This window comes from Tenrec ecaudatus (assembly GCF_050624435.1).
Source record: "Tenrec ecaudatus isolate mTenEca1 chromosome 11 unlocalized genomic scaffold, mTenEca1.hap1 SUPER_11_unloc_2, whole genome shotgun sequence".
In the NCBI taxonomy this organism is placed as follows: Eukaryota; Metazoa; Chordata; class Mammalia; order Afrosoricida; family Tenrecidae; genus Tenrec; species Tenrec ecaudatus.
Genome location: NW_027457630.1, coordinates 1630686 through 1644617, shown reverse-complemented (window position 1 = coordinate 1644617; position 13932 = coordinate 1630686). Strand labels below are relative to the sequence as shown.

Here is a 13932-nt window from a genome sequence, read left to right as displayed (position 1 = left end):
CGAGGGGAGAGACAGAGCGCAGCCACAGACACATCCTTACCAGTTCAACTGTCTACATAAGTGAATCACTACGGGTGCTTCTGCGAATTGGAGCCATCCACGTCATAGGACGCCTCTGATTGGTTAGATGTGAGTAAACAAACATTCAAAGCCCTGCAGTGTCAGCGGGGCTTCAAATGAACAGTGGAGGAACGACAATCGCCCATGAGATGTTACACCTCGCTGGGGTACCACTGACCCGTGCATAAGCCGAACCTCAGTTTTTCAGCACATTTTTTGTGCGTATACACGAGCATATACGGTATTTTCTTTAGAAGACCCAGTGCATTTGACTTTGTGGATGTCTATTGCCTTGGGTTTCTCTACGTTCCTGCAACTTACGAGATCAGTAATAGTGCCAATACTTCCAGCCACCCATATCATTGGGTTTAAAAAGCAACTGTGATGAATGGATCTGACCATCATTTACAGGGATAGCCTCTATTTCTGCTGTCATACAGACATGACAGGTAGGTTAATTTAGGAAATAAAAAAAGAGTGACCAAAATAGAGCAATACTCCCTTCTAATTAGGATTTCTGAATTTATTTTAGGATACAGGTTTAGAAACTGGTATTTTTATTAAAGTCTTTGGAACTGTTTTATTCTGTTTCTAGATCTTTTAGCTGTGCCTAAGCATCCGTATGCTGCTATGGAGAACTGGGGACTAAGTATTTTTGTGGAACAAAGAATACTACTGGATCCCAGTATGTCATCTATTTCTTATTTGCTGGATGTCACCATGGTCATTGTTCATGAGATATGTCACCAGGTATGAGAAAAAAAAAGATCAGGTGTAAGTATAATGTGCAAACGATTGAGAATGTAGAATGATTTCAGATACATAGATTAGGAGCTAAAGTATCATCCTTCTAATTAAGTTTTAATTATCCACTGAGGACTGCTTAATTCTTCCTAGAAGATAAGTCATTTTCCCCTGGATGGCAGCACAAACAAAACAAACACACAGTATATTGAAAAAGCAACTCTTATTCCGTTGACTTGAGTCATGAGGCGGCTCTGCCACTCGGCATCCTGTGTAGAGTCCTTCTCGGGCCACTGTTCCTTGTCAGCTCTGCTTTATCCTCTGTGATTATTGGGGTGTGTATATGGTAAATGCAGTGATAGCAATGATTTATTGCATTGCTGCAAGATGCAGCTGAATTTTGTGTACGTGTCAAAATGTGCTTTTGCTGAAATCAATTTGCTATTCCCTTTTCCCCATTACACAGACACTTAGGAAGTCTTTCACTAACTCAGCCGTAGACTCTTTGTTCTCAAATGATTGATATTTTTTGCCTTGGCATGTTTAGAAATTCATATGCAAATTAGTCAACTTTGTAGTGAAGCTAAGATAAAATTAATTTCACTTTGATTTTATACACTTGCTTACAATGAGTGGAAAGAATCGTCGAGCTTTTGCAGGGCTTATGGAATCCTGAATTTATTGAAGGAAAAAGAAACACACCGAAAAACATACGCTCATTCTAGTAAGAAGTAATAATTGCCCTGATTACCACAACTGTGTACAGGCTTTAGCTGAAAACATTAGGCATTTTATCATGCTGCAGTATGATTCTAATTTATCATAATCCACCAAAAATATAATCTATCAAAACTTAAAGAGTGGGGTGCAAAAAGGTTTCAGTGAGAAGTGAAATGCTAAGTACCAATAAATGAACTGGCAAACGATTCTGGAGCTCGGGATCCTTTCCTTAGATATTTGCCTTTTGCAGTGAAGTTGTGATGGAGAGATGCTGGTACCGGCATCCTGGTCACGTTGGGGATGTGCGCCTCTTTATCTGAGGTGCCATTGCTCAGATATCCAGGGCTTCTCTTTCATGGGGGAGAATCTAGTTTTCACCTAAGCATAAAATTCTTTGCAGGAAAAAGCACTTTTTCCTTGAATGTTCCTATGAATGACAAATTAGAAGCATTAACAAAGCACAAACTCCCTACCGTCAAGTCTACTCTAACTCGCTGAGCAGAACTGCCCCTGCTTCCAAGTCTGTACATCTTTACAGGGGTCGAGAGCCCCATCTTTCTCACCTGGAGTGTGCCAACTGCTGACCTTGGAGTTAACCACCCAGCGTGTAACTCACTTTGCCCCTGGAGCTCCTGGTTAGAAGCATAGTTCTGTAGCGGTAAGGCCGCACTGCTAATGCTTCAGTGGCTCATTAAACTGGATTCCCTTTATTCGATAGTCTACATAACTTCCTTGTGATCATTTAGTGGTGCTGTGCTATTTACTGTGAAAGAACAAACCAGGAAATAGGAGACACCTCCAAAAATGTTCAACTATTACTGCTACTTATATTTTATGCCATTCTGCCATTCTTCTTTCCCGCTAAATACTCATGTTCCTGTGATTCTTACAATAGACGTATTTTAAAGGTAAAACGTGCATTTTTAAAAGTAAACATTATTTTTAAAAACTTTATATTTTGTGATCAAGAACTTTAGGGTACTCTCTTACTTTATTTTCTTAGAGATCTTCTTGGGTAAATGATACTTACTTTTGGATAGTGGAATGTTCAGTCATCACAGTCTTTATTGTGACTCTTAATGACTGTTTATAACCCGCCTCTTCCTTGCTCCTGTGGAATGCTCCTGGCTCGCCTGGCCTACGGCATTGTTGCCCCGTTGGCTTTTTTGTTTCCTAAACAGTTCTTTTCTACCACAGTGATGGCACCAACCATTACATCTGCCTGGAATCTTCTTCCCCATGGCTTTCTCATGGCTGGTTCCTTCTGTCATTAAAGTCTGAGCTCACATGTCACCTAGTTAGAGGGATCTTTTTTTTGGTTTTATTTTCCAATCTAAAGGGACCTTCTCCCCTGATCATATTTTATCGTGCTTTATCACAATCTGAAACGATAGGGTTCATGTGCTTCTTTATTTTTGCCTTTCTCATTTCACACCATCCCCAATAAAATGTCAGCTGTCTGAATTTTCACTGCTGGATTGCAAAATCTTTAGGATAATTCATGGAATATATACATATATATATTTTCCAGCAATAAAAAGCACATACATATATATGTATACTTTTGAAAAATGAAAGATATTTATTTACCCTTTTGTTGAACTATTAAAGGGACTCAGAATAATGCATCATGATTTGATCAGAGGCCAGAGAAATTGCAGTATTTTTCTTGAAGGGACATGGAGGAATGTTATGCCTCAGTTGCTCATTATAATAATATCATGTAGAATTGGGTGTGGAGCACCTTAATATTCCTTCATTCCGGCACACAGCTGGTGTCTCCTGTGAATATTTCTTGCCACTGGAAGGTGATGCTTTGGTACCTTCTGTGATGAGTTGTTCACTATCTCTGGAGACAGTAGTTTCTATCTTCAGGCGTCTTTCAGCAGACATCTACTAACCAGAACTTTCATCCATTGGTTCTGGTTCACCCTTTGTGGGACCACCAGAAACAATCCTTCTTCTCATCCACATAAGAGACCTTCAGCTATTCGAGGACAACTGTCATTGACTTTTTTTTTTCTCATTTGTACTTTTTTCTTCAGATTAACTATTCTTTTTGTGTTTCTTGATAATTTTTCTCATCCTTCTTTGAAATATATGTGTATTTGACAAGTATAACGAAGCAGTTGAATAAATCAATACAGTCTTGCCACACATATTTTAAGATCATAAAATCAATGGGGAATGACTCCAGTTATGATGATTACAGTTTGATATATTTAATTTTAGATGAAATAATTCTGGACCATATTGTAAGTATATCTGTATCAATTCATTTTGTCACGACAGTGGTTTGGTGACCTTGTGACGCCTGTTTGGTGGGAAGACGTGTGGCTGAAGGAAGGCTTTGCTCACTACTTTGAATTTGTTGGCACAGACTATCTGTACCCCGGCTGGAACATGGTAAGTGCACTCTTCCAGAGTCAGATGGAAGCCCAGTGCCAGGCTGAGCTGGTGTTGCTTCAGGCTATTGGTACGGTCCAACATGCTTGAAAATACAAGCGATGCATGAAAAATATACATATCTAGTAATAAAGGAACCAGTTATAGAAATGATAGTGATATAAAAAGTTACCTTGTATTAGCAATGAAATAGCAATTTGTTTATTATACATTGATGTTGAAATAGTACATCTTATCCAAGTGGAAATATTTAACATTGTGGTATTTGATAATACAGATAAAACATCCTTCACAACAGAGAAGGTAGAAGTAATTGATAAGTGATATTTTCAATGTATACTGTATTTCAGTATGTGGCTATGTGAGACCTTACTATTTCTTGCATGTGATGAAACAAACAAAACATAGCTGAAGTATTTGGTGCATTGTGCTCAGAGATTTATGTAACATAACAGTAAGCTTAAATCATGTAAGTATGCGTTCACTTTACTTATGAAGAACAGTGTAAATTTTGCTCAGACTCCAGCAAGGTACTTACACATTTGAACCTGAAGTCGAGTTGGTTGTTTTTTATGTAGTGATGTTCAAGCACATTTGTAAGAAAAATGGGGAGATAATGTGGTTTGTATATTCCTTATTTTGTAAGTTTTCCCATCTTATATAAGCTTCCATTAATATTATTAATATTAACATTAAGTGTGCTTATATCAAGTAAAAGGATTTTAAATTGCACCCTGGATATATGGAGGTTTGCCATTTAACATTTTAATTTATTGTAAGTAGTAATGTGTAAAAATTTCTAAGTACAGAAATTTAACCAACTTAAAAAGATAGAATTTTATCTGTGATACATCATAAGTGATATAGTTTTTATACCTTTTTAGATATTATAAACTAAGATGAATAGGTGATTATCTAATTTCAAGTCATTATTCCAAGTGTGATGTTCAGATAATGTAAACCAAGGGGAAATCTGGAATATGAAAGTCATGTTGCAACTTCTTTACCATGAATTCAACTAACTCATGCTGATTAAATAATGTGACCTTACACATTCCTCAGAGGAAATGCTGCAATGGTAATTCCCTTTTGATATCTTTTAATTATGTTCCTTTAGTTTTGCCCATGTCTTCTAAAAGCAAGGTGTTTACTTTGAATAAATGTATGTTTACTTAGATTTGTATAGCTGGGTGTACACATAAAGAATTTTGTTAAAATCTTATAAGAATTATTTTATTATGATACTGGTGGTAATTAAAAATTCTTCATATATATGTAAAAATATCAATAATCACAAGAAATATTATTTTATGTATTCTTTAACAAAAATGAAATATTATAACTTAAATGTTTAAGGATATTGAAACATTAACAGAAGTACCTTTTGGTTTTTTGATGACTTTTAACCAACTTTGCTTATACTTTTCATTTAATTTTTATTGTGCTGTGGATTATTACTGATTTAAAATTTCATTATGTTTCAATATTAAAAGATGTCCTTATTACAAATGATATGTTAATCATACTGATAAAGGTTTTTCTTTTTTTTTGTTGGTTTCGCTTCATTAAGAAATAAAACTTGTCCATTCATAATTATGAAAAAGATGAGTACCTCTTAGATTAAAAATAATGAACAGAATTACACATGCCATCCTTGATAATCATTGAACAGTAAGATTAAGGTTAAATAACTGAATTTGTTTTTGAGAAATTTTTGAAAGAAAATATTTCTTCATCATTTCCCATTGTTATCAACATAGGTCACTGATAACATTCTTTTGTAAGGGGTATTTAAAAAATCATGTCTCAATAACATAAGTGAGACTTTGCCCTTCTTAGAATACAGGTCAAGCAATGAAAGAGCAGAAACCTGTGGTGATCAAGATATCAGCTATATGTCTTTGAAATCTACATTTTATCATTAAGAACTGGACACCATTACAGTGAGATGGAAAACTTCCTTATAAAACTAAGGACATTTATTCATGAGAAATAACAAGTCCTATGATGATAATTCTGCATTCCTATTATAAAAATTAAAATACGTTCCTTTTTGATGACACTTTTATTCAGTAGCTTGCCTTATTTGGTTTATAGAGAGCTCCCAATGTATTAAACACACACAATCTGTAAGAAGGAGCCCTAAATAAATGGACTTTTTAGATACTATTATCTCCTTTTAGAGAAAGTCTTAAGTTAGCCATATAAAAAAGAGAGAGTACTAAGTGGGTTCACGGCTGTACCAGCAATATTTTACATAATGGCGTCAGCAAAAGAGAGAAAGAAATACGCAGAGGAATAGGAGAGACAGCTGCGTCAGCAGTAACTCATACTGTTGTGAGAGGCACAAAAGCTTCGCTAGAAATGCACGGCTTAGGCTTCACAAGTGCTGAGACTAAAATAGAAAAACCAAAAGTCAGGCCCATGTCAGGAATAAAAAAAGTAGGAAGCTGACCTCTTTTACTTTTAATTTCAAAACAATACTTTAATTCTTTTTAGGCATGAAGGCTCATGCCTTGAAATTTGATTTAAATTTATTAAAGAGGTTTCTTTGGTCTATCTACCTTCTGTAGAGTATCGGTAAAGTAGCTTCAAATTATTTTGTATTCTTAATAAAGCTTCCATATTGATCGAGGCTAGTATATAGTTGCTTTGTCTGCTTAACTATTAGAGAAATCTGACGATGTGTGTGTGTTTTCAGAGCCCATTTATAACATAGAAATAATTAGTTTTTACAGTTGTAACACAACATGTGTGACTATTTGGTTCATAAACAAAGAAGTCAACTTTGGATATTTCATGAAATATGATTTAAGGTGGGCCAATGAATGGGAGACATTCTCTAAGTATTTGTACCTCACTGGCTCACGCTTATCATTTGAAAAATTGGACTCTGTTACTGATGTACTAAGCTCACTGTTTGTTTGCTTGTTTGTTGTGAAGATAAAAAGACTTATGAGCCTTTGAAATGTTTGAATTTCTAAACAAATGTGAGCAAGCAACCTGGACCTGGAAAATGAATGCTCCATTAGAACCGTGCATCGATTTTATAGAGAGAATTCGCTAACATTTCCAACCTTAGTAGACCACTCTGACACTCTATAGATTTATATCAATTATGTTTAGATTACAAAATAATTTCTATCAACTTTATATCAGGACTCAATCTCACCAAATCAATTCTTCTCTCTACTGGCAACAGAAACTACTGTACTCTACAGGAATATAAGCCTTAGATAATGTTTCATTCATCAAAGAGAATTGTCAAGATCATTAGAAGCAACTTCCTTTGCTCAGGGCTAAGGTTACATTTCAAGGGGCAAGTGGTCTTTTTGTTTGACATTATTTTATCAGAGTTGGCTGTTAGTGACAACTTTATTGGATGGATCAATTTATGGTTTGCTGTTGATAGCAGCTGTATTAAATCTTATTGTTTCCTCAAAGGATGAAAAAGAAAGACTAAAACAACATGTGATTGCTAGTCTTCAAGGGGTCTTTATCATTTGAAACTGAAAGAGGCTATGAAAAGATGCACAAATAAAGGCTGTGACGAACTCTTTGTTCATAGATCCGATGCTGATGCACGTTACATCAGAGGCCTGTGCATATTAGATAGTCTTTCATTGTAATTAGGATAGTCCATGTTTTTCTATTGTCAGTGTGTCCTTGAGTCTCCTGAAGGTGGCATTGTAAAGGAATGCTTCTACAATGACAATCATTTTACTTGGGCCTATGTTCTTTTATTACATGAATTGGCATGGTACAGAGCCTTATCCAATAATAAGGTTTTGAGTTTTACACTCATTAAGGTCTGCAGACTGGCTATTCTTCCTCGATTTTGACAGAGACAAATTGGCAGAGTGACAAATAATGTCGAATCATGAAGTTCACTTCATGGTGCTTACTGCTTAGGACATTACAAAATATATATATATGTATTAAACCCTTGCTAATTGTCCTCAGTGATTTCTAATGTGGGCAAAAGTAAGAGAATAAAAATGAATGGTGCCAGTAGAGTCCGTTTCTTTGTAATGTGCACCAACAAAGGAAACTTTAATAGGCATGACAATAAATTTACACTCACCTTTTAAGTAATTTTATTTTCATTAAAAAAGAAGTAAAGAAAATTATTGGCAAACATAAATAGGCATAAACAAACTTATTGAGTTCATGTTTTTCTAGTTTAAATGTAGAGATATAATTCTTGTGAGCAATAATACGCACTCTGTTGAATATTTGGCAAGTGGGGAATAGAAAATTAGAAAGCTTGGTTAACATTTCATTTGTTCTGTTGTTTGGTCCTGAAATCTTATTGATGTAGGGAATACTTCCGTAATCTTCGCACAGTTTCTTAGTGTATATCCTGGCAATAGCTGGCACATGATTGCTGTTGCATGTAATTTATCATTCAATATCTACTTGTTCACCAGAGCTGTGGGATGAGAGACACGGTGTTTGTGAAATGTTTATTTTAGAAGTTTACATTAGAAGTATAGAATACCAAGTACAGTTTTCTATATAGTTGTGCCTATCTATTGTGATCAGAACCCACATTATACTTTAATCCTAAAAAAAACCAGTCAATTCGAAAGTGATTCAATCCTTTGCTACTTTTGGGGATATTTTATTTTCAAATGACAAATACGTACATAGCACATACATAAATGTGAAAGCTTCAAAGTCTTCTCAGAGCTAGTGCCAGAGTCTGTAGTCATGTTGATTCTGTTCAGAAGCCTAAGAGTGGAATTTGCATAGAAAGAATTGAGGAAAGTTAGAGAACTTGCCTGGATCTCTTGAGGTCAGTCTCCCAAATGTGGGAATGAGTTTTCCCCTTACAACTTTTCTCCCCTCTCCCATTTGGAAGCAATTATTTAACCACTGAAAATAGGTATTTCATTTTAAAGAATAGGAAAAATAAGACAATAATTATTCTCCCCCTTTGAGAGGCATCAGGGATCCATAAGTCCCTATTCTGTAAGAAAAGTTTGCTTTTTCGGAGCGTTAGTGGACAGTTTTCGTCGTTGGTGGATAATGGACCTGTAACAAAAACAAAGGAAGTAAACCAGGGCGTACTAGCTGTGCTGAGAACAGCAGCTAATGCCATGAAAGGAAGCTATGTAGCGGAGGTGCTTTAGCCGGATTCACAGTAAACGCAGAGGGAATCCCAAGGTGCATGTGTCCAACACAGCGAGGGTTACACCAGGACTCAGAAAGTGTACAAATAAGAACAATTCAAAGGATTCTTAGTGTTTGGAAGCAGGACCAAGGGTCAGATTCTAACTAATGGTAATAATAGATATTAAGAATTTCATGAAAGAACTTACAGTTATCAAAGAAACAGTTTAAGCAGGTGCCTGTTATAATAAAGAGCATGGGGGGGGGTGTCATATTTGACCTCTGGTTTTCTTACTGCCCAGAGTCAGACATGCCTCCCAACATGGTCCATCCTCTTTCTCCCACTGTGTTAAGCTGAGTTGTCTAGAGAAGCAAATCCAGTGACTCGTATGTGAGATCCAGGCCCACATCTGGATGCGTCTTGAGGGGCAGTTGTGTGATTGAGGGGTAAATTAGAGAGACACGGGGCAAGGCATGCATGGGCTCACCTTTTCCATTGGAGATCAGACCCAGATGAGGCAGTACTGTACCTTCTCCAGCCTTACATAATTTCGGGCAAAGAAGCCACAGTAAGCACATACATAATAGGAAGTCGTTATATTTAGAGACATACGTGTAACAAGAGGAGGACGAGCTAGGGGTATACATACACTAGAAAGGGGAGATCCTAAAGGCATACATGTGACAGGACGGCGCATACATAACAAGATGAGTTGATGCTAGAGTCAAGATGGCAGCCGAACCTTAGTCATCTCTGAGCTGGCTTGACCACAGGTGTCTTTGAACTCTTCTCCAGGGGAACAATTTATGATCCTTACAAAAGGGAGCGGACCCTATTCTTAGCATGGGGCCGACATTAGGGTCTGATTGCTTTTGATGGCAGACAACCTTCAGGCAGATCGCTTTCAAGCAGTTGACTTTCAAGCATATATTATAATAACAAGCATGTGCATGCAAGCTCCTTAAGATTGACATTATTATGGGAGCGTCCTGGGGAATAACTTTTACTTATGAAACTGACAGGAATGTATCTCCAACCCATGAATGTGAAGGTGTCTCTCGAAGGGAGCCCCAGCCTCCCAGACTCCTTAATACATAATCATAGAAAATTTATTCGTGGATACTCTCTTCCCGGTTCTGTTTCCCACACATATATGTATAAGAAAGAGCTTATATCAACAAGTAATCTTATGTTGTCAAAAGAAGGCATGCCACCCAAGTCCAACTTCAGTCCATAACTGAGATTGTAGTTTATAAGTCCCTCATCATACTCACATAGGTTCATACTGGTGACACAGAATGGTGAAAATCACAGGCTGCTGGAAGCAGAGTTGTGTGGATCCAAGGTTGCTGGAAACATCAGGGTGCCAATAGTCCTCAGGGTAAAGCGGCCCATATGGGGCCACCTTTGGAGGTAGACGCAGCAGCCCAGGGAACTCCTAAAGAGGAGGAAGGCCAATTGATGAGAGGGAGGCAGTTTTCAGAGCCCCTTACTCATACAAAAGGCCACATCGCCAACGAGGTATCATAACTGACATTTGATAGGTCAGACTCCACCCCTAGTTCAGAGTGTATAGTTGGCATAAAATAATCCAATCACCACAGGCCATCACTTGTCAATTTGACACCTTTACAGATGTTTTTAGCCATAAATAATTTCAAAACAGAGATAACATTGACTTTATTTGTACCTAATATGATACAACTAACAGAGGTACTACTGAAAATACACCAGCCCTTCTTAAGCCCTTGTGGTAGTTACATAATCTGGTGCCAATTTTGGACCTGCCAGGACTAAGAGTGAAGGCGTACAGTCTAGTCTGGCAATCAGGTCGCAGCCAGTGAGGCCTCTGTGTGGGCATGGCCTTCTGAGAATTCTGGGAATTCTGATATTTTCCTCCTTAGAGACGGGAGACATTTTTCCTCCCTCTCCTCACTCCCTCGGAAATGCTCTACTGAAAAGGCTGACTCCCTGGGGGACATCCCTGAGGAGAAGTCACATGGACCTACTTGATGCAGCCCTGGGTGCTGGGGAAGCCCTGTGAAGACCCCTGCCAGCGCTGAGATGCTTGCAGTGCCACCGGATTCATACGACTTCCCACCTACTGGCTTATGATCTTCCTGTCCCTGCATTGGTTTCATCTGAAGAGCAATTTATATATTGGTATCACACATATGGGCTAATGCCAGACTTATGGACTTGATCTGGACTGGGCTATAATGTTTTCTCAATATTTAACTGCTCTTGTATGTAAACCTCATATGCATATGCATGTTTGTGAATTTGCTTCTCTAGTCTACCTGGACTAACACAGCCTTATATTCTATAGGTGAATTAAGCAAAACTATCCTCTGCCTAATGATTACAGCTTTCTGACACCCACACCTCAATTCCATAATCCTATTCATATGTTCCCCCACCTCTGACACTTTGTAAGCCAGCCACTTCATGCCTTTATCTCCGCTATTTTGGGAACTCTGCTTCTAAACTGCCTATTTCTCTGGTGCTCTAGTGCTCAGAGTAAACAAGCTTGATCTTTGATGTGAGGAATATTCCTTCCAGTGGAAACCTTATGAATTTTCAAACAGAAGGGAAGTCAAGTCGACATTGGTCATCCATCAAGCCAGCAGGCAAAGTGAACCAGCTCACAAGGTCAAATCACTTCTCTTCATCTGGTTGAGTTCTGGTCACTTCAGTACTAGCCATTCCTAGCTAGGTCAGTGGGTACACAGTAAGCTACGGAGTTCCCCACAGAACTCCCTCTGCTTCAGAACAATGGCCCTTCACAAAGTCTCTACAACTCTAGCTCCATAGCACTGTCATGCCATCAACATAGACTCTGCAAAAACTCTTCAAACTTCAGTTTTATCTGTTTCATCTGGCCTCTAAGTCTTGTACACCAAGTCTAAAGTATCAGTGTCCAAACTCAACATGTCTCTCTGTTGCTGCATTTCCTCCACTTCAATTCACCAGGTGGATCCAGGTGGTCACCTAGCAAGCATTTTTGGCTGCCCACAGATGCTTTGTGACCTTCAATCCTAGAGGGAGCTTTTCTTCCTGGTTCCCAGCTTAGGCACAAGCTACTGGAGCACAATTCAAAAAGGCAAAGACACCTGTTTTTCTTGTCTCCCAGCAATTGTCTCTCTTTGTAATTCTTTCAAAATGCAAACGTGTTGCCACTCAAAGCACTGAGTGGGGCTTAGCTTTGCTAAACCTTCCATGCAAGCCATTCCTAATTCCCATTTCACAGATCCAACTGTACAAGAAGCCAGTGAGCTTAGAAAGTCTCTGTGATCATTAAATTCAACCTTCATTTCTGCCAAATATTATGTCAATAAGTAGGGAAAACAACATAATCCCAGTACAGTCACATCTTAAACATAATTCTTAAAGCAGTCAAATCCAATACTTTCTTAGTTAACTGTCTGATTCAGATACAATAAGACCATAGGCCTCAGGCAAGACCAAACCAGGCTTGGGCCTTCTGTCACTATAGAAAAGTCCTAGAAGAATATTTGCCCCCTGAACTCAAATTTAACATCCTCTGCACTTATTTTCACCATTACAGTAGAAATAACCAAGTCCAGCTTATAAGAATCAAAAATGTCACTTCCCATGTCCTTGATAGATAACAGCCAAGCAAAGCACGTGGCTATATCCGACTTTCTCCAGCTGTCCCAGGAAGAAAAATCCAATCCCATAAGGCAGAGGTCAGAGAATCTCCGCTGTGCATCTTATGATTTATGGTCCCATGACTGGACCATAATGAGTTAGGCTGGGTGTTCTAGAGAACAAACCCAGTGAAACTCATTTCTGTGTAAGAAAGAATTGTATCTCAAGTAATTGTATCCCGGCACAGTTGAACTCCAGTCCATGATGCCGGTCCATAAGTCCCTCTTCAGACTCACGTAACGTCAAGCTGCTGCTGCAGGCTGGTGCAGCAGAAAGATCACAGGCAGGTGGGTGCGGAGGGGCATGAGCCCATGGGAGCTGCAAACACGGCAGTGCCCGTCACCTCTCAGATTTGGGCGGTCAACGTAGAGCAGCCCTTGGGTCAGGCACAGAGCCCAGAGAAGAGGACGTGGAAGAGCAAGGCAGTTCCTGCAGCTCCTTATGCTCATGCGCGGGGGTGAGGACGTGGTAAAGAAAACTGACCAATCCTCTCACTTAGTGTTGTGTACACCCTATGTGCATAGTACCATACAATCATTTGGCAGGAGTTACAAAGAAATGAGTAGAAAAATCATATTTCGATATTTCACTTGTTATACTTGTGTATTAAAATAGCTGTTAGTGTAACTAATATATAAACAAATTTTATGTATGCTTGCTTTCTTATTATAAGGTTAATTCTATATGTTTAAGTCAAATGTGATGCTGACTCACTAGTGGCCATGCAAAGGGCATCAATCAGAAGCAAGACTGTATCAGGATATACAGGTGTTAATTGTTGAAGTGTATTAATTGGGTTTGAAGCTTAGTGGCAAATAAAAGAAAAATTGATTTATGAGTGTAATAATACATCAGTGAAGAATAAGTAATTCATTCACACGGTAAGGTTTATTTACACCTTTATTTCCTTTACAAAAACTAGGACTTTGGGCTTCCGTTTGGTTTTTAGTGGCTTTTGAAGAGCTTGGAGGTTATCAAGGTGTGTCATTTAAGTCTTGGGACTGTAAGTCTTCTTTATTTATTGCTTCAAATGGCAGAATAGCTCTTTTAGGCAAGACATGTTAGACAGGAAAGAGAAAATAAACATTGGTTATTAGTATTCACACCTGTTTTCCTCCCTATAAATCCAGGTATGTGCTTTGGAGGTTTGTTTTAGTTTCATTTCCTCAAATTTTTATTTGAATTTTTCAAATTTAAAACAAACCTTCAAGTTA

At 38.1% G+C, this 13932-nt stretch overlaps 1 protein-coding gene across 4 annotated transcripts in view; it reads left to right on the top strand.

Annotated features, from left to right (window-relative positions):
• Positions 1-13932, top strand: part of LOC142435924 (thyrotropin-releasing hormone-degrading ectoenzyme-like) — a 334108-nt gene that overhangs the window by 133366 nt on the left and 186810 nt on the right. For 3 of the 4 annotated variants that reach the window (XM_075539961.1, XM_075539964.1, XM_075539962.1), the window contains exons 3-4: positions 656-810; positions 3817-3930. In XM_075539961.1, the coding sequence (XP_075396076.1) occupies positions 656-810; positions 3817-3930 (269 nt within the window). The remainder of the gene's footprint in view (positions 1-655; positions 811-3816; positions 3931-13932) is intronic. The other variant, XM_075539963.1, reaches the window with a different exon arrangement.